Raw genomic sequence first — 19283 nt, 5'->3', positions numbered from 1 at the left:
TTATCATGCTTATATCTCCAGGCTACTTATACATCTTCCTTCAATAATAATTGCTTTTGATTTCGTACAGCCAGCTTACACCGGTCCATTGTACTCTGCTGCAAGGGAAAGTCTGAAAATGATTTTAGTCTGTAAATCTGGGGAGGCTTGGGTACTTCAACCCCTCATTAGTTACCCCTCAATATCAATAACATTTGTGCCGTCGGAAGGGAGGGGGTTGCCACTTAACAAACCCCCACCCTTTACATCCCTCAATGAGGGAATTAGCCTTCAGATCTGTACCCACATCATCTACAACGAGTAGTGGCGTTGATTCAAGCGACCAGTTGAAATAACGTGTTCACAGTACACAGTGATTCAACGGTTATTCAACCAGACAATAACGTTGATTCAATCGACCAGTTGAAATAGCGTGTTCACAGACACAGTGATACAACAGTTATTCAACGAGACAATTACGTTGATTCAACCGACTAGTTGAAATAACGTTTTTGAAATTGAAATTTGAAATTGAAATTTGAATTGAAATTTGAAATTGAAATTTGAATTGAAATTTGAAATTGAAATTTGAAATTTGAAATTGAAATTTGAAATTGAAATTTGAAATTGAAATTTGAAATTGAAATTTGAAATTGAAATTTGAAATTGAAATTTGAAATTGAAATTTGAAATTGAAATTTGAAATTGAAATTTGAAATTGAAATTTGAAATTGAAATTTGAAATGAATTTGAAATTGAAATTGAAATTGAAATTTGAAATTGAAATTTGAATTGAAATTTGAAATTGAAATTGAATTGAAATTTGAAATTGAAATTGAATTTGAAATTGAAATTTGAAATTGAATTTGAAATTGAAATGAAATTGAAATTTGAAATTGAAATTTGAAATTGAAATTGAAATTTAAATTTAAAATTGAAATTTCATCCACAACATGTTTTATAATCTTGTTTTTGAATCTTGAATTCAAATTGAATCAACAATGAAGCGTTGATTCAACCGACCAGTTGAAATAACGAGATCACAGTACACAACGGTTTTTCAACGAGACAATTTTTCACAGTTTTATTGTGAAATCTTCACAGCGTGTGTAACCCGTGCCCCGCAATGGTCTGTGCCGGAAATTGTTATTATCAACCAGCCCAAATAGATGACTATAGGATAAGTATAGATGACTTAAAGGACTATATTGATTTATAATAGATGATTATAAAATACTGTAGGATGAGTAGATTTCAATGTTTAAAAACATGGATAAGTATAGATGACTTAAAGGACTATATTGATTTATAATAGATGATTATAAAATACTGTAGGATGAGTAGATTTCAATGTTTAAAAACATGGATAGTTGTTACATGCTGATAACTAAATGTGTAGTCCTTTATACTGTAATAAAGGAAAGAGCTGGCTTTCCTACGGGATAGGAAAATTTATTATGTTTGACGCATCATCACGTCTGAAATACTGGACTGATTAACTTGGAATTTTTCATATAGATTCTTGATTAACCATGGATGGTTATAGTCCTATTTCAATTCTTCAATATTTCATTACGTTAAGTTTTCAGTTTATCAAGTTTTAATATAGACCCTTGCGGAGCACGGGTTACCTGCTAGTAGTTGATACAATATCCAAAATCATAATAATATATATATGATGAAAACACTTGTCAGATGTTGTCAGATGTATCACTTATTTAGACTAGTAGTTCTGTGAACAGTAGACCTCACGCAGTATTCTCATCCACAAGTACCTGATTCACAGAGAAGAGGATGTTCTCCTACTTTGTGCCTGATTGAAACTATAGACCTTACGGAAATACAGTAATAGACTGGCTTCACCACACATCTGTGTAATCACTTGTCAGCTGATTTATGATGATAATTCTATAGTCTGATTTTTACTCTAATATTGGCGTATGAAGGAGGCTCCTTTTTCCTTTTATATTATCCTTGAAATGCAAAATTTTCAAAAACCTTGTATATACGTCGACGCACAATTAAAAAAGGAACATACCTGTCAAATTTCATGAAAATCTATTACCGCGTTTCGCCGTAAATGCGCAACATATAAACATTTAAACATTAAGAGAAATGCCAAACCGTCGACTTGAATCTTAGACCTCACTTCGCTCGGTCAATTAGTGGTATTTGAATTATTTATATTTATGATAATATCCTAGTGTTTTCATCATAAATAGATATCACTATCAACAGTATCTGAAGTCAAATATATAGATTTTACTGAGATATAAGAAATTGTGAGAATGTGTTAGGGAAAAGTGAAACGTTAACTAGTTGATGGCACCCTTAATATCAACCAGCTTATTTATGGAAAGCAGTTGATGCCTAAACGTTAACTAGTTGATGGCACCCTTATTATCAACCAGCTAATTTTTGGAAAGTAGTAGATTCCTAAACTTTAACTACTTGATGGCACCCCTTTCTATTATCCTCTTATGAGCACGGCAGCTGCCAGGGTCATTAATTCGTTCGTTTTGTAAGATTCCTTTTCATTGAGGGCCTCGCGTGGGGTTCTCGTGACCCGTGTCATTTTGTGGGGTTCCCGTGACCCTTCAATATTCATTGTAGTTGGTGTTGAATTTATTATTTATTGTCATCTACACCCGTGAGTGTTCAGAACCATCAGGGCTTAATACCATCTGTCAATTTGGAAGCCTGACCTTATAAAAAACAGACAACATTTTGTTTTGTCTTGAGATGATGCTCTCGAGGGGCCTAGCCTTGTGCCTGTGGTTGCGGGGGAGGGGGTACGATGATAAGATTACATTTCTCTATTCCAGTAGATTGATTTACAGAGAAGTGGTAAAAGTATGTATTGATGGGAGGAATATATAATTTTTTTCCTACAGTTACTTTGAAAAGTGGCCTGCACTGATTCCTGCAGATTCCTGCACTGATTACAGAACGCAAAGAATCACTTTTCCGCTCTAGTGCGCAAAGTATTACTTTGCGTACTCCAGATTTGCAACATGGCAACACAAAATAGTAGGTGGGTTATATGGAGGATTAGTGCACGAAAACAAAAAATTAAGTTGGTAACAATGACTGTAGTTGGATTTAGATAAGAATCATTTCAATGGCTACCCTACATTTATGATAAAATCCCAATCTAGAAATCCAAAACAAGAATAATGTTCATCTAAATCATTCTCATCATTTAATAATAAATAATAGTTCTTTTCTATTGATAATTATTATTTCAACTGCAAGCAATAAGAAAAGTAGCAAATATACATTATAAAATTCGAATTTTGAGGTTAAATGATTACCGTTCGATATCCATATAAATAAAAAAAAACAAAAAAAAAACAACATAAGAATACTACAATAAATATTCTCTGTTGTCTATGTTATTTTTATAAATATTTTTCAGTTTACTTTGAGAATTTTTCTCGGTAATTTGATCAAAAGTCTAAATTTCTGAATCCTGTTTCAGTACTTTTTAGCTGGATGAAACATACTTAGGTACGATTCTTCCCGCTAGGTCGCGCGCTTGTCAGTTCAGCCATGTTGCAGCCATCCCAATCAGCTGTTGGCGTGTACTTTTAATGCGAATTTCTTGTTCTATCTGTATTTTTTCTGATTCTTGAATGAATAAAAATGAGAACTTTGGCTGAGAATTTTCAACTTCAATTGGATTATTAACACTTTGACTGCCACCTATACCTGAGAAAAAATGTCTATTCTGGCCAACCTCCATTTTTAAACATTATACCTATGCAATTTTATATGTAATCAATAACAAAAAATTGTAAATTTGTAAAATTGTAAATTGTAAAAATATGTAAATTTAATATGTAATCATAAGGCAAATATACATGTCAATATTATGAAATTGATTTAGGTATCTAATTTGAAAAAATGATAAATTATATGATAAGTTACATTTTTATTTAGTCAAAATAAAATATGGAAAAAAATCAAACTTAGACTACTTAATATTACATGAATGGGCATCAAAAAACACTCAAGGCAAATATCCATGTCAATATTATAAAATTGATTTAGGTATCTAATTTGAAAAAAAGTCAGAAACACACTGCAAGCATATTTACGTAGTCAACATTGGAAACACAGACTTGTGATAAACAGACTGCTTTGTCATGGTACCAACTGCACAAAATGATAGTATAGTGAATAACATGTGTCAAAAAACAAAGCAAGCAGCTGATCTCATTATAGCCTAATGCTAAAAATCTGAATTATAAAACAAAATAATATTGTGATAGAATAATGTTATTGAGGCTAAGTTTAATTTCAATATGTTTTTTTTCAATGGCATGATAAAAATGTAACAAACTCAAATTTGCCCAGGCCACGGCGGGTTCAGGACCTACTGGCCATGCACTTTGTAATAGCACACAAACAAATACAAAATGTGAAGCCACTGTGGCACCATACGGCTGTATCTGAGAGAATTACGTGTGAGTCCACAGTGGATTCACGCGGCTGGAGTGGACAGATACTGTTGAGTCCAAGGTGGACTCACGCGGCAGTCAAGGTGTTAATTTTTAAATGAAATAAGGTTGTTATTAATAACAGCATCACACACACACACACAACATTTGATGGATTTCAGCCATCATTTTACTAATAATTACCCACTTTTCATATTCAATGGTAACTGTACAAAAAATTTAATGTGAAATACGTGTGCAAAGTTCCTCTGCTGCACTCAAGAAGCCATTCCGCCCTCGCCTTAAACGTTTCTTTTGGTGCAGCAAACTGTCACTTTGCGCACTAGTTGCACAAATAACTATTTCTGTTCTGATATATCTAGTTCTTCTGATTGAGAAGGTAAATTTTGATTGAAGCATATTAAACAATGAATAATGATGAATTGCAATGAGAAACTTCTATTTTTCATGACATTTAAAAAAAATTATGTCATGTTGTATCTGTTTATCGTATTGAATTGAAGCCTCCATTCTGTTCAGAGAAAGGCGAATTTAGGGTTCAGCCGGCCCTCTTTTACACTTGACTCTGTCGAGAAAGAGAGAGTGAGAGCGAGAGAAAAAGAAAAACGAGAAAGAGAGATAGATATTAGATTAGATTTATTTATTAATTTAATGACGATAAATGCTACATTATGCATGAATTATTGACAATAAATGACAATATATTGCTAGTTAGTTATGAGTTGAAGTATGAAGAGTTTCCGGAATGGAAATTGTCTGCAATTTTAATTACAATAAAGTAATATTGTCAGTAATTACATTAATGGGGGAATTTTTAATAAATAATTTTCGATTCTTGGAAAGAATATAGCATGATATCCTTCTTATCAACACACAACCGGTGTGAAAGATAGATAGAGATAGAGAATGAGAGAGAGAGAAAAAAAGAGTGAGAGAGAATGAGTGTGAAGAAGAGTGTAGGATCAGATTAGAATAGATTTCTTTATTTATGTATGTTACAATATTTACTGGCTTATACACCAATTTACATTAAATGACGATAATGCTAGTTATTCAACAAATTTCACAAAGTATAAATAATTAATCAATGAGAATAAATATAGAATTCAATAAGAATAACGATAATATAATGATGTGATGTAACTTCATAAATCGGCGGTGTTTCAACAAATAATTGTCGATTCTCTAAGAAGGATATGAAATAATTCTATAGTTCAATGTTGTTGTTGTAAACAAAAATAGCGATGTAGAGCTTTTATACACGACCGGGAGTTAGAGAGAGTGATTAGATTAGATTAGAGTTCTTTTTGATGTGTGTAACAATATTTAGAGAGAGAGAGAGAGAGAGAGAGAGAGAGTGAGAGAGAGAGAGAGAATGAGATAGTGAAAGAGAGTGAGTAGAAGTTTCAACGAAAGAGAGAAAAAGATAGGGAAAACGAGAGAAAGAGAGAGTTAGAGAAGAGAGAGAGAGAGAGAACGAGAGAAATTATTGAGTTTATGAAATCTGCGATGCCTGAGTGGATGAATTCGGTTTTGTTTTTGTGAAAGTGAGTGAGGGGAGCCAGTTTCGCAATGATGGAGGGATGAAAAATATTCATGCGAGGCTCAAATTGAAAATAAAACAACCATCGCTCACACACCCCCATCAAAAGCTGTTTGTACTTTTTCACTCCTCGTTCAATTGGGTATTTTTTCTTGCAAATACCCCAAAACGAGTTTGCACCGTTCCTAAATTCAACCAAAACACGCGCCTTTTTTGATTCAATCCACCCTTCATCGATCCAATTCAGAACTTCCACTCTATCACATGTTTTTCTCTCTCACTTGATTTTTTTCTCTCTTCCGAACGAGTGACTAGAAGCAGAGATTAACGAAAAGAGAATCTAAAGGTGCGTACAGATATACGCGCCGCTAACATGAGCAATTCACTTTTAATCAGCTGATGCCAAGCTCTTCATATCTGTATCTTACCGTTTCTGTAAAAATACAGATATAGTCAGCTGATTAAAATTGAATTGCTCATGTTCGCGGCGCGTATATCTAGGCACTTTAAGGGCCGTTTTCCGAGCTTGGGATTTAGCTCAGTTCTAGACTTTAAACAGCTGGAGTCAGAAAATTGGCTTCCGAAACGGGGCGTGGTCACAGTCCACGTTTAAATTTAATTTCGAAAAAACAGAAAATTGAACACAGATTAGAATAAAAAGTAAATAGTGTAAAGTTTCAACTATTTAGAATTATTTAGTTATATTTCATTTCGTCAAGAAAAAAAGTTTCCAATCACTGTATTATAGAGATGAGGAAATAAAAATTATTGTAAAAAACTGCCACTATGCCCCGTTTCGGAAAGTCAGTTTTCTGACTCAAGTTGTTAAAATTCTAGAACCTAGCTAAATCCCGAGCTCGGGAACCTACTTATAATATAGTTTTCCTACTGTTACAATTGACCATTCCTGCAATGGTTACAGAACGCAAAGAATCAGTTTCCCGCTCTAGTGCGCAAAGTATTATTTTGCGTACTCTTAATACTTTGCGTATTATCTTGCAACCATCCCAATCAGCTGTTGACATTGTTGGCTGTATTTTGAATGCGAATGTGTTCTATCTATATTTTTTTCTGATTTTCAAAGAGATAAAAATGAGAACTCATTAAATTATACATTTTGAATATTATTAATTATTCCTTATTTCAAATAATATATTTTTCATTCATAAATTGATTGGTTGAAAAATTATTTATAAATTAAGAATTTCTCAAAATTATTCAAATTTTCAATTTAATTGTATTAATTTCATTTTTAATTTGTGGGGTGTGTGTGTGTGTGTGTGTGTGTGTGTGTGTGTGTGTGTGTGTGTATGTGCGGCTGTGTACACGATATCTCATCTCTCAATCAACGGAATGACTTGAAATTTGGAACTTAAGGTTCTTACGATAAGTATCCGACACGAACAATTTCGATCTGATGCAATTCAAAATGGCGGCTAAAATGGCGAAAATGTTGTCAAAAACAGGGTTTTTGCGATTTTCTCAAAAACGGCTCCAACGATTTTGATCAAATTTATACTTAAAATAGCCAATGATGAGCTCTATTAACTGCCACAAGTCTCATATCTGTAAAAATTCCAGGAGCTTCGCCCCATCTATTCAAAGTTCAATTTCAGATTCCCAATTATCAGGCTTCAGATACAATTTAAACAAAACAATTCAAGTGGAAAAGATTGAGCATGAAAATCTCTACAATTAATGTTCAGTAACATATTCACCTAAAATCTAAAATTTAAAATTTAATAGTAAACTTGAGATGCGCGTGAACACTAGCGTCAGGTGATCAATTTTCATAACGGCAAGGAAAGTTGTGTGAGTGCGCCACACCAGATTTTTAAATAATCAATTATATTTTATCAAGCAAGAAATAATATTTTTTCAATAATTTCATGATGAATTTTTTCCAAACTACTTATTAATTCAACATTGAGAAAGAGATAGCGCTATTCGCTTTGTTGAATGATAGACAAGGATAGCAATACCATTGCTAATCAAACACTGTTATCATAACGTGGACTTCACTCCAGTTCAAATTTCATTAGGCTTGAGGTGGTACTTTGCTCCAGTAATGAAGAATTAGTAGGTGAGAACTCTCAACCAGACTTTGCAGTAGGCCACTAAAGGGCAGCTGGTTAATTACAGTAATCATCTCGCCGCCCTTCTACAACCACTCATCCTCTCAGCGGACTGCCCTAGTGCAAAATCTTGAAACCCTATTGTGAAAGTTTGCGGGCGGGGGTAGGAAACCACCTACCTACTTGGCCCTAACCGCGGGAAGGCTTAAGGCTTCTCTGACAAAGTTTGTGAGAGAGTGAATGAGTGTGTGCGTGTGAGAGAGTGAGCGAAATATAGATAGTGTGTGTGTGTGTGAGAGAGAGAGAGAGATTGATTGATTGAGTACTTTATTTATGTAGATTACAATATATACTGGCTTATACACTTATATACAATAGCTTACAATACAGCAAAGTTATAGATGAATTTACATAATATAGACTAAGAAAATAACTATTGAACTGTATATCATATGAAATTAAGGCCTTAAGAGAGAGAGAGAGAGAGGAGAGAGAGAGAGAGAGAGAGAGAGAAGAGAGAGAGAGAGAGAGAGAGAGAGAGAAGAGAGAGAGAGAGAGAGAGAGAGAGAGAGAGAGAGGAGAGAGAGAGGAGAGAGATTGTGTGTGGGAGAGAGAGACAGTGAGGAAGAGTTAGTGTGTAAAAGACAATATGAGAGAGAGTGAGAGATAGAGACATTAGATTAGATTTTAGATTAGATTTCTTTTTTCATGTTTGTTACAATATTTACTGGCTTAAATTCTTATTTACACTAGTAGTTCTGTGAACAGTAGACCTCACGCAGTATTCTCATCCACAAGTACCTGATTGAAACTATAGACCTTATGGAAATACAGCAATAGACTGGCTTCTCCACACATATGTGTAATCACTTGTCAGCTGATTTATGATGAATAATTCTATAGTCTGATTTTTACTCCAATATTAGCGTATGAAGGAGGCCCCTTTTTCTTATATATTATCCTTGAAATGCAAAATTTCCAAAAACCTTGTATATACGACGACGCGCAATTAAAAAAGGAACATACCTGTTAAATTTCATGAAAATCTATTACCGCGTTTCGCCGTAAATGCGCAACATAAAAACATATAAACATTTAAACATTCAAATATTTAAACATTTAAACATTAAGAGAAATGCCAAACCGTCGACTTGAATCTTAGACCTCACTTCGCTCGGTCAATTAAATGACGATAATGCTAGTTATTCAACGAATTTCACAAAATATAAATAAATAATTAATGAGAATAAATTAATATAGAATGTAATTAGTATAACGATAATTATAATAATGTGATGTAACTTCATAAATCGGCTGTTTCAACAAATAATTGTTGATTCTTTTAGAAGGATATAAAATATCCTTCCCATTAACACATGACCGGAGAGAGAGAGAGAGAGAGAGAGAGAGAGAGAGAGAGAGAGAGAGAGAGAGAGAGAGAGAGAGAGAGAGAGAGAGAGAGAGAGAGAGATTGATTTGATTGATTGATTAAGTATTTATGTTGATTACAATATATACTGGCTTATACACTTATATACATACAATAGCTCACAATACAGCAAAATTATAGATGAATTTACAAAATATAAACTAATAAAATAATTATTGAGCTGTATATCATATGAAAAAAAGCAATTTGTAATAACTATAGATAAAATAGATAATATTGTTATGCATCTACATAAATTGGCGGAGCTTTGGACATATCAATGTCCATTCTTCAGAAAGAATATTCTTTCTAGAGAGAGAGAGAGAGAGAGAGAATGATAGTGTTTAAAAGACAATGTGAGAGAGAGAGATTAAGAGTGTGTGAGAGTGATGGATTAGATTTCTTCATTCATTTAACATTTTTATATTATGTTTCATAGATTTATGTATTTTACAATATTTACGGGTTTATACACTAATTTACATTAAATGATAATTATTCAACGAATATCACAAAGTATAAATAATTAATCAATGAGAATAAAGGTTGAAAGCAATTAGAATAACGATAATATTGTGATGTAACTTCAAAAATCGGCGGTAAAATAATTGTCGATTCTCTGAAAAGAATATAAAATGGTATTCTTTTCATGAACACTCGACAGGGGAGACAGAGCAGAGCATACTACTGAACTATAACCAAACAGTCAACGATTGTATGTCAGAGTATTGTATCACTAATCAACGGCATGTTTCTGGTAATGCAATATCGAGCTCATTTGTCATATTAAACAATGTCACTATCAAACTATACAAGAACCAATGCCTCTTCAAACTTGCAATATCTCTAATTACTGTAACACAACGTTTAATGCACATTGTATGTCACAATCCATTCGGAAATCATGCCTCAACATATATCTCTACAACACTACGATCCTCTCAACATTTAACCAGCGTCAGTCTGTGTGTGTATCTCCGGTTAGACCAACCCTTAGCAATGTAAACACGATGAAAATCAAACAGGGTTGGGTTTGAGGTTCGGTTTTCATCCACCCCAAACTTACTCGAGAGAAATGAGTTGGGGTCGGTATTAGTGGGCGAGACAGAGAAGAAGAGAGATTGAGAAAGAAAGAGAGAGAGTGAGTGAGTGATTGTGTGTGTGAGTGTGACAAAGTAAGGGATGTGAGAGAGGGAGTGTGAGAAAGCGAAAGTGAGTGAGAAAGGGTGTGAGTAAAAGATTGTGAGTTTGTCAGAGTAAGGACTGTAAGAAAGAGAGAGTAGAGATAGAGAGTGAGAGAGTGAGTAAACGATTGTGAGTGTGTCAGAGTAAGTACTGTGAGAAAGAGAAAGAGAGAGAGTCAGTGAGAGAGAGGGAGTGAGTAAGAGATTGTGAGTGTGTTAGAAATAGGGCTGTGAGAAAGAGAAAGAGTGTGTCAGAGAGAGAGAGAGAGAGAGAGAGAGAGAGAGAGAGAGAGAGAGAGAGAGAGAGAGAGAGCGCGATAGAGAGAGAGAGAGAGAAAGAGAGAGAGCGGAAGAGAGAGAGTGAGAGTGAGAGTGTGTGAGAGGGAGTGAGTAAAAGATTGTGTGTGTGTGTCAGAGTAAGGGCTGTGAGAAAGAGAAAGAGAGAGTGAGAGAGAGTGAGATTGATTGATTGATAGATTATATGCCTTTATTAGGACGGAGTTAGGACTCCTGGTCCTCTCTGCCACACAACCCTAAGTGAGAGAGTGAATAAAGATTGTGAGTGTGTCAGAGTAAGGGCTGTGAGAATGAGGAAGAAAGAGGGAGTGATTGAAAGATTGTGTGTGTGTGTCAGAGTAAGAGTTGTGAGAAAGAGATTGTGAGTGAGTAAAAGATTGTGTGTATGAGTGTGACAGAGTGAGGGCTGTGTTGTGAGAGAGAGTGAGTGTGATAGAGAGTGAGAAGAAGGAGTGAGTGAGTGAAAGAGTGTGTGACAGAGTAAGATCTGAGAAGAGGGAGAGAGTGAGTGAGTGAGTGGGTGTGACAGAGTTAGAGCTGTGAGAGAGGGAGTGAGCGAGACGAAGTGAGTACCATGGAGAGGTATCATGTATACTTGAAGAGGCTTACGTTGAGCATGGTGTTGAGAGTGAGAGGGAGATAACGACAGATAGAGTGAGTGAGTGAGTGAGAGGGTTTGTACGACAGAAGCATGTAGAAATAGAGTTCTCTCTCCCTTGACAGACAATTATGTAGAAAATCCGAGGTCATTACAGAAGGGGTGAATTTCAGCTTCCTATTTAACCCCCTTCCCTGTTCAAGCCCAACAACTGTGTCTACATCCATGTAACAAAAGAGGGATGCACCCTCGCTAGGGTTGTGTCAATGCTTGGAGGTTTTCGCGCCCCAGGATCAAGAAGGGACTCCGGGGATCACAAATACTCTACTTGACTCTGCTTTCAGAAGCTAATAGCTGGGGTGACGAACATGCGGCCTTAACAGGGGTCGCGGTGGGTTTGTGGGGTGAGAAATTGGGGTTGAAATTCATAAGATGCGATGAGGAATGATGGTTAGCACAGGGTGATTGATTTATTGGAGAGTTTCAGCTACCTAATCGAAAATCTTCTGGAATGAAGGGAATCTACCGATTGCGCCCAGCGGTCGGAATGTGTTTGGCCACTCGCATATTGAACGTAACAAAGTGAACGTCCGTGACGTCATTTCGCTCTTGTTAATAAGATACAGACTTCCATCTATATATTTATACAGTATATTATATAAAAGCGAAATGGCACTCACTCACTCACTGACTGACTGACTGACTGACTCACTCACTCGCAGAACTAAAAATCTACCGGACCAAAAACGTTCAAATTTGGTAGGTATGTTCAGTTGGCCCTTTAGAGGCGCACTCTAGGTACGATTGCAATTGGTCTATAGTTCTGGGGTTCATTAGGATCCCCCCTTTCATAAACAGGTGTAACTTTGGTAACTTTTAGAAAATCAGGAAAAACTCCTTCACTCAGTATATAATTTACAATATAAGTCAGGTCAGATATACTAACCACCTAATGACTCACTAAACACTAACTAATTAATAATCCGCAAAAAAAACAAACAAACCCTACTCTAGAACATGGTACGCCATAGTGGGGTAGGTCAATTTCCACACAGAAAAAAGTAAACATGTAGAGGATACATTATAAGAAATTTGTATTGTAACTTACTATTGTATGTAATTGTAATTTATCTAATATTATCTGTAATTGATGTAGTAGGTTTAGTTTTTTTGGGAAGTAAACATTTTTTTTATTTATTCATTTATTATTCATGATTTCAAAATTCGTCACAGGTCGAGATAAATCAATTGAACACTTTTAGAGTAGAATAGGAAGGAATGGTCGTTATAAAGCAGATGGTTATCGGAAAGTATATATACCTTTATCACTTCGATAGGGAGGGAGAGGAAGCAGGACAAATAATTGTCTATTTAACGAGTAGTTTTTTTTATCAATAATTTCAAATTATTGTCTATTTAACTAACTATTCAATTACTTGATTCTATTACTACAGACAAGTAATTTGTCTGGCAGTGATGACGTCACGAGGTAAACAGTGTACGTGTGTATAGTAGCCATGTATCACTTATATTCGACCGCTGGGCGCAATCGGTGTATGTCCATGAATGAACGGCTGAACTGGAATTTGACGCTATTTTCAAGACAGTATTTTATCGATGAAATTGGAATTTCGTGGTTTACAGTTTAACGCTGTTTTCCAGGTGATTTCTTGATAAAATTCCTCGATACAGAATTTCCTTTTAATAGAATTTATTGGTGATTCACATAAATCCAATATAGTCCAACTACAGTACCCTTCAGGTATTTCACAAACTGAAACATAATATAATATTTTAATGATTTCTTGTTAAAATTCCTCGATATGGATAGAATTTATTGGTAATTCACATTACTCCTATATAGTGCAACTACAGTAGCCTCTAGGTATTTCACAAACTGAAACATCTTTTATTAATATTTTGAGAAAAACCTGAATATCCTCGACAGAATTCCCCGTTCACTCGTATTACTCCAAATATCGGGGAACCGAGCTTTGCTCGGGAGTGTAAAAGCATAGAAAATTTAATTTGTAACGAAAGATTGAATTTATAGTTTATATTTATTTATTCATTTTCTCAGTCGTACAATTATTTTTACAGTTATATGAGGAGGCACAACAGGCTTATGCCCAAAACTGTCCCTTTTCAAATTTATACTACAGCCAAATCAAAATCTAGGTTAAGCTACTATCACTCATTAAAATAAAATTCAAACACATCATCAATTACAAATAGATATACTATGAATTCGATTTAGAATGATATACTATGTTTGCTACAATATTTGTTAATATACTATGTATCACTAACAGTATCCAGTTACTATTTCGGACTTTCTGAAGTAAACATGTTTTCTAAAAAAAAAGAAATAAACAAAAATAAGTTTCTCTTGCTGAATTTTTCTTCTCGTGAGATCAGCTGGATGATCCCACACACATGCACTCGTTCACTCTCTTCCATTACGGTATCGACAGACGACAAAATTTCCAGCTGTTTTTCCAAGGACGTATTTATCCTTCTAATGTCCTTCAGCGAGTTATCCGAGGGTTGAGACCTAGTGCAATCGAATCTTCATATCATAAACCTACTTTGTTCCAAATTTCGTGAAAATCGTTAGAGCCGTTTTCGAGATCCGTTGAACTTAAATAACCATATAACCAGATATAAAAATATAAACAGATATACAGAAATTGCTCGCTTAATATAATAGGATATAGTTCAACCACAGCTATGTTTTTTAACAAGCTTATGCATATCATATATTGATATCTAGAGAAAACCCTAAATATCCTCGACAGAATTCCCCGTTCACTCGTATTACTCTAATAGTTCAACCAATGTTATGTTCAGGTATTCCACTAGCTGAAACATGATATATTATTTACCAATACTGTATCTTTAGAAAAATGTAAATTTCTCCATAGCAAACTTATAGCCGTTCTCCTGAAATAATCGATTAATCTTCATATTATATGTACAGGGTGGCCGATAAGTCAGTTGTCAACAAATATGTATTCAATGAAATAATAGATAACAGAATGGTATACTTGTCTATTATTAATTGTAGTTGGTATGAAGTATTTGGAATCATTCAACCCAATAAGTGGAGAATATTCTCATTTTTGAATCCTCAAGATATAAGATTGTTGTTAACTAAGTGGTTTAGTTTGTAACAACAGCTGACCTTAAAAATTGCAAGCGTCAACTGACTTATTGGCCACTCAGTATTTCTATATTTATCTATATCCATTTGTTTCTACGCGTTTGATTGATACATTTTATAAGAATAGATCAATGTGAGACAACAATTGAAATAAATGATTATTTTTGTTCGCAGAGAAATTCGATATCGCCTGCTGAGAGAGAAAAGTATAGACCTAGGAGTCCACCCGAACCTGAGCACAAAAAAATGAAAAAAGAGGAAAAAAGACTGCCATGTGAGTTATCAATTTATTTATTTATTCATTTATTTATTTATGAAAACGTGGAAGCATACAGGATTTCTCCCAAAAATTGCTTTCATAACAATATATTACAATAGTTCATTATACATAGTAAGAGTACAAGAAAAAATAAAAATATTAAAAATAAAATTTCAAATCAATTGTTTCAGTTTATCTACTAGTAGGTAACCCGTGCTCCTCAAGGGTCTAATAATTAACTTAACAAACTGAAAACTTGACGCAATGTGATATTGAAGAATTGAGAATATGCCTATAACCATCCTCGGGTGGATTGAGAATCAATTATGCAAAATTTCAAGTTAATCAGTTGAGTAGTTGAGACGTGATGATGCGTCGAACATAATTTTCCTATTCCGTACGTGTATAATCCAGTTCTTCACTTTATTATAGTATAGACGATTATTAAATTTAAAATCATATTTATACTTATTATATGGGTATTATATTTAGAATAACATTTTAATGAATTCTAAATTTTTTTCGCAGGGAAGCGATGGTGAAAAAAGTGATCAGGACCTCGTAGTCGACGATGCTAGTGAGGTTAGTTTTATTTCGAATACATCAGATTCTGATTTTATAATTCATCTATTCAAATATATTATATAGTTAATACAATATTATGTAACAAATATATGGGATAAAGAGAAATGACCAGTCTAACGAAAAGATTATAAGTGTTTTGTTATGTGTTATTTCATCATCTATTTATGTTCTTCACATTAATGTGATTTATTCAAATAATCAATTCGTTAGTAGGCCTACTGATCGATTGTATTCTTCTTAGTGGTTAGTGCCTCTACTCGATGTTTGGTAAAGCACACTACCAAAAATTATAGGATCTTTAAATTTGTGGATAATTGAATGAATAAATCCCCAGATTCCTCCAAATCGTATGGGTTTCGATCAATTCATTCAATTACCTCACAGGAACAGGAACGCCTCCACCAGTGTCTTTTTTTATATAAAGAAAAAACACAAAAACTTGGAAATTTTGATAATAAAAATTTTGACTCACACAAGGTGTTTGAATTTTTGAAATAGGATGAAAATAGAAGAAGTAAGAATTGGAAAAGTAATTTAGTTTTTATTGACATTAAGTTCTTATCAATTTTGAACAATATTTAAAAATATACAAAAGGTTGAAAATCGGTAATACGGATGATTAAACAAACAAATCTTATTTTAAACAATTACGCCCTTTCTTGTGAAACCGTTGGCTTATATTTAATTATCTGAAATGAAATTGATTTTATTTAAGAATTTAAATTTATAAAAAAAATATGTTGAGGAAAACGGTCTATTATTGTTATTATTATTATTATTATTATTTGAGATATTACTGTTTAAAAGGAGGAGAATGAATTTTGAAAGAAAATTAAAGAAAAAGAAACTTACAGAAAATATGGAACTGACTCTCCTGGGTAAACCTGGACTCGTGGTCGATACCGCAGTTGAACGAGAAGCGAGTGGTCTTTTTTTAGGAATGAAAATTTTGTCAGCGCAACTGCTGAGTTTGTATTAAGTTCTTAGCCAATGGCGTGGAAGCTTTGCTAAGACATTTTTATTGAATAGAACGTTTTCCTCTCTTGCTTGCTCTGCAGTTTAAGATGAAAATGAATTTTTTTAAATTATACTATATTTTATAACATTTAAAATAATTGAAAGTACTGTATTTTATTAAAAAAAAAATTATAATTAAATTATTTTTGAGACACGGTTCTGTCACTATCGTGACAATTAAAAATATGATAATCAGGATAGTAATGTAGTCCCTCCCAAAAAAAAACAAGCTGCTTGATCTATATATTGTAGTGAGATTCTACCATTTCAATATAAGTTGATTTGAATACAAGAAATTATTCATTTTAAACTTCCATATTTTTGCCCAATCTATGAATTGATACTGTCCCGAAATTATATTTTCCTACAGTTACCTTGAAAAGTGACCATTCCTGCACTAATTACAGAACGCAAAAAATCACTTTTCCGCTCTAGTGCACAAAGTATTACTTTGCGTATTATCTTGCAGTCATCCCAATCAGCTGTTGACATTGTTGGCGTGTATTTTGAATGCGGAATTGTTCTATCTATATTTTCTAATTTTTGAAACAAATCATCGACAGTCCTCTGTGGACCCGGGTTAGACTCAATGCCAGCGATGGCCAACAGAATTAAAATAACACACGCTGCAAGAATATTAGTGCGCATTATATTTCAAATTATATTTCAACACCTAATGGACGATGTGGCAACATTGCGGAACTAGAAGAGGATGGCACTATCGGTTTTGTTGAATTATAGACAAGGATATCAACACCAATGTTGATCTAATACTGCCATATGATTCTGTAATCAATTATATTTTATCCGTCAAGAGAATATTTTTTCAATTATTTAATGATGGATTGGGATGGATTATTTTGTTGACTAATTATATTTCAACACCTAATGGACGATGTGGCAACCTTGCGGCGCTAGAAAAGGATGGCACTATCGGTTTTGTAGAATTATAGATAAGGATATCAACACCAATGTTGATCTAATACTGCTATGTTAACGTGGTTCTCATTGCAGTTAGATTGGCTTGAAAACTGGATGTTATTATTAATAAGAGTGTAGTAAACTGTCTGATATCCTGACATCGATAAAACCAACATCTTAAAGCTCTCTCCTTAGATTTTATCGTCAACATTATAAAACAACTTGGAAATTCGGTGCCTTGTATCTGATTCATAATTAATTTTGGATTGGTTGACTGCTATACTTAATCTACAATCTACTTTTTACAACGGTTTCTTCACCTGTAAAGTCTTGTTTTTAAGTTACTTCTTCCTATATTGAGGTCCACTTTATAATGGCAGTGGAGAAAGATAGGAGAAAAACGTTGCCGATCCTGTGTATTTTCAATGCCTTCTATAGACGGTAGCTGATACAGGTTTATAGATGTAATATTAACCGTCCATTCTCGTTTAAAATGAACAATTATATTACTTTCCTTGCCCTATTACCATAGGTAAGGAAAGTATTGCTTTCCAAAAAAATTAAGGTACCCTAATTTCATGTTTTCTATTCGTTTCAAGGTCCCCTGAGTCCAAAAACATGATTTGTGTGTGTGTGTGTGTGTGTGTGTGTGTGTGTGTGTGTGTGTGTGTGTGTCTGTGAACACGATAACTCCATTTCTAATTAATCGATTGACTTGAAATTTTAAACTTAAGGTCCTTATACCATGAGGATCCGACAATAAGAAATTCAAGAAAATTCAATTCAAAATGGCGGATAATGGCTAAGAAACCATGTTTTTCAAGGTTTTCTCGAAAACGGCTCCAACGATTTCCTTCAAATTTATACCCTAAATAGCTATTTATAAGCCCTATCGACTGACATGAGTCTCATTCCTGGGCAAATTGCAGGAGCTCCGTAATATTCATGAGAAAATGAATTTTGTTAAATTTCTATCACGATTTTTTCAAAAATGACTTGACCTTTTTTTTCAAATTCATACCCTGTATAGTTATATATCAGCTCTATTAACTGGCATGATTCTCCTCCCTGAGAAACTAACAGGGGGTCCACCCCATCCTTGAGAAATTTACTTTGTAACCTCCTTCTTGTGCGTGAGGTAGGTAGGTAGAGCAGTTTATTCAAAAGAACACAACATGTCGATATTTTATTTGTAGAACAGCTGTTTTGACAACTTTCAAAAAATTCTCAAATTTCATAATTCAAACAAAGGAAAATTTACTCTGAAAACAATAACAATAGTATAATCGTAGTTCTAATAAAATTATTCAGCCACCAATCGGCATAATGTTATTCCCCTAAATTATCCTCGTTTAAGAATGAGGATTATAGATCAATGAGCAAGGAAAGTTGTGTGAGTGTACCACACCAGATTTTTTTATTAGGCAAGAAATTATATTTCTCAATAATTTAATGATGAATTTTCATAATTAGGATGGAATATTTTTTTAATCAATTATCAATTCTACATTTTTAAAAGATTTTCTGGCAACAGAGCAAAGCGAGAAAGAGATCCGCTTAGTTGAATGATGGACAAGGATAGCAATACTATTGCTAATCACACACTGCCATTAAAACTCCTCACTATATATTTACAAGACTGTAAATAGCTACTTTGAAATGTTGCCTGATATTATCGTAGTATACGTTCAGAGCAGAATAAAATTCAATGTCTTGGGAGTGATATCTGGAATCAAAATGTTGAACCTGTTATCAGCTATATAATCTGAG

At 33.9% G+C, this 19283-nt stretch overlaps 1 protein-coding gene across 1 annotated transcript in view; it reads left to right on the top strand.

The window, feature by feature from the left end:
• Positions 1-19283, top strand: part of LOC111044466 (transducin-like enhancer protein 4) — a 202902-nt gene that overhangs the window by 144040 nt on the left and 39579 nt on the right. Inside the window, 3 exon segments of the mRNA XM_039435578.1 lie at positions 14906-14992; positions 14994-15005; positions 15519-15572. Coding sequence (XP_039291512.1) covers positions 14906-14992; positions 14994-15005; positions 15519-15572 — 153 coding nt within the window.

The sequence above is a fragment of the Nilaparvata lugens genome, chromosome 9 (genome assembly GCF_014356525.2).
Source record: "Nilaparvata lugens isolate BPH chromosome 9, ASM1435652v1, whole genome shotgun sequence".
In the NCBI taxonomy this organism is placed as follows: domain Eukaryota; kingdom Metazoa; phylum Arthropoda; class Insecta; order Hemiptera; family Delphacidae; genus Nilaparvata; species Nilaparvata lugens.
The sequence above is the reverse complement of the archived record's forward strand: the minus strand, read 5'-3'. Positions and strand labels throughout refer to the sequence as shown.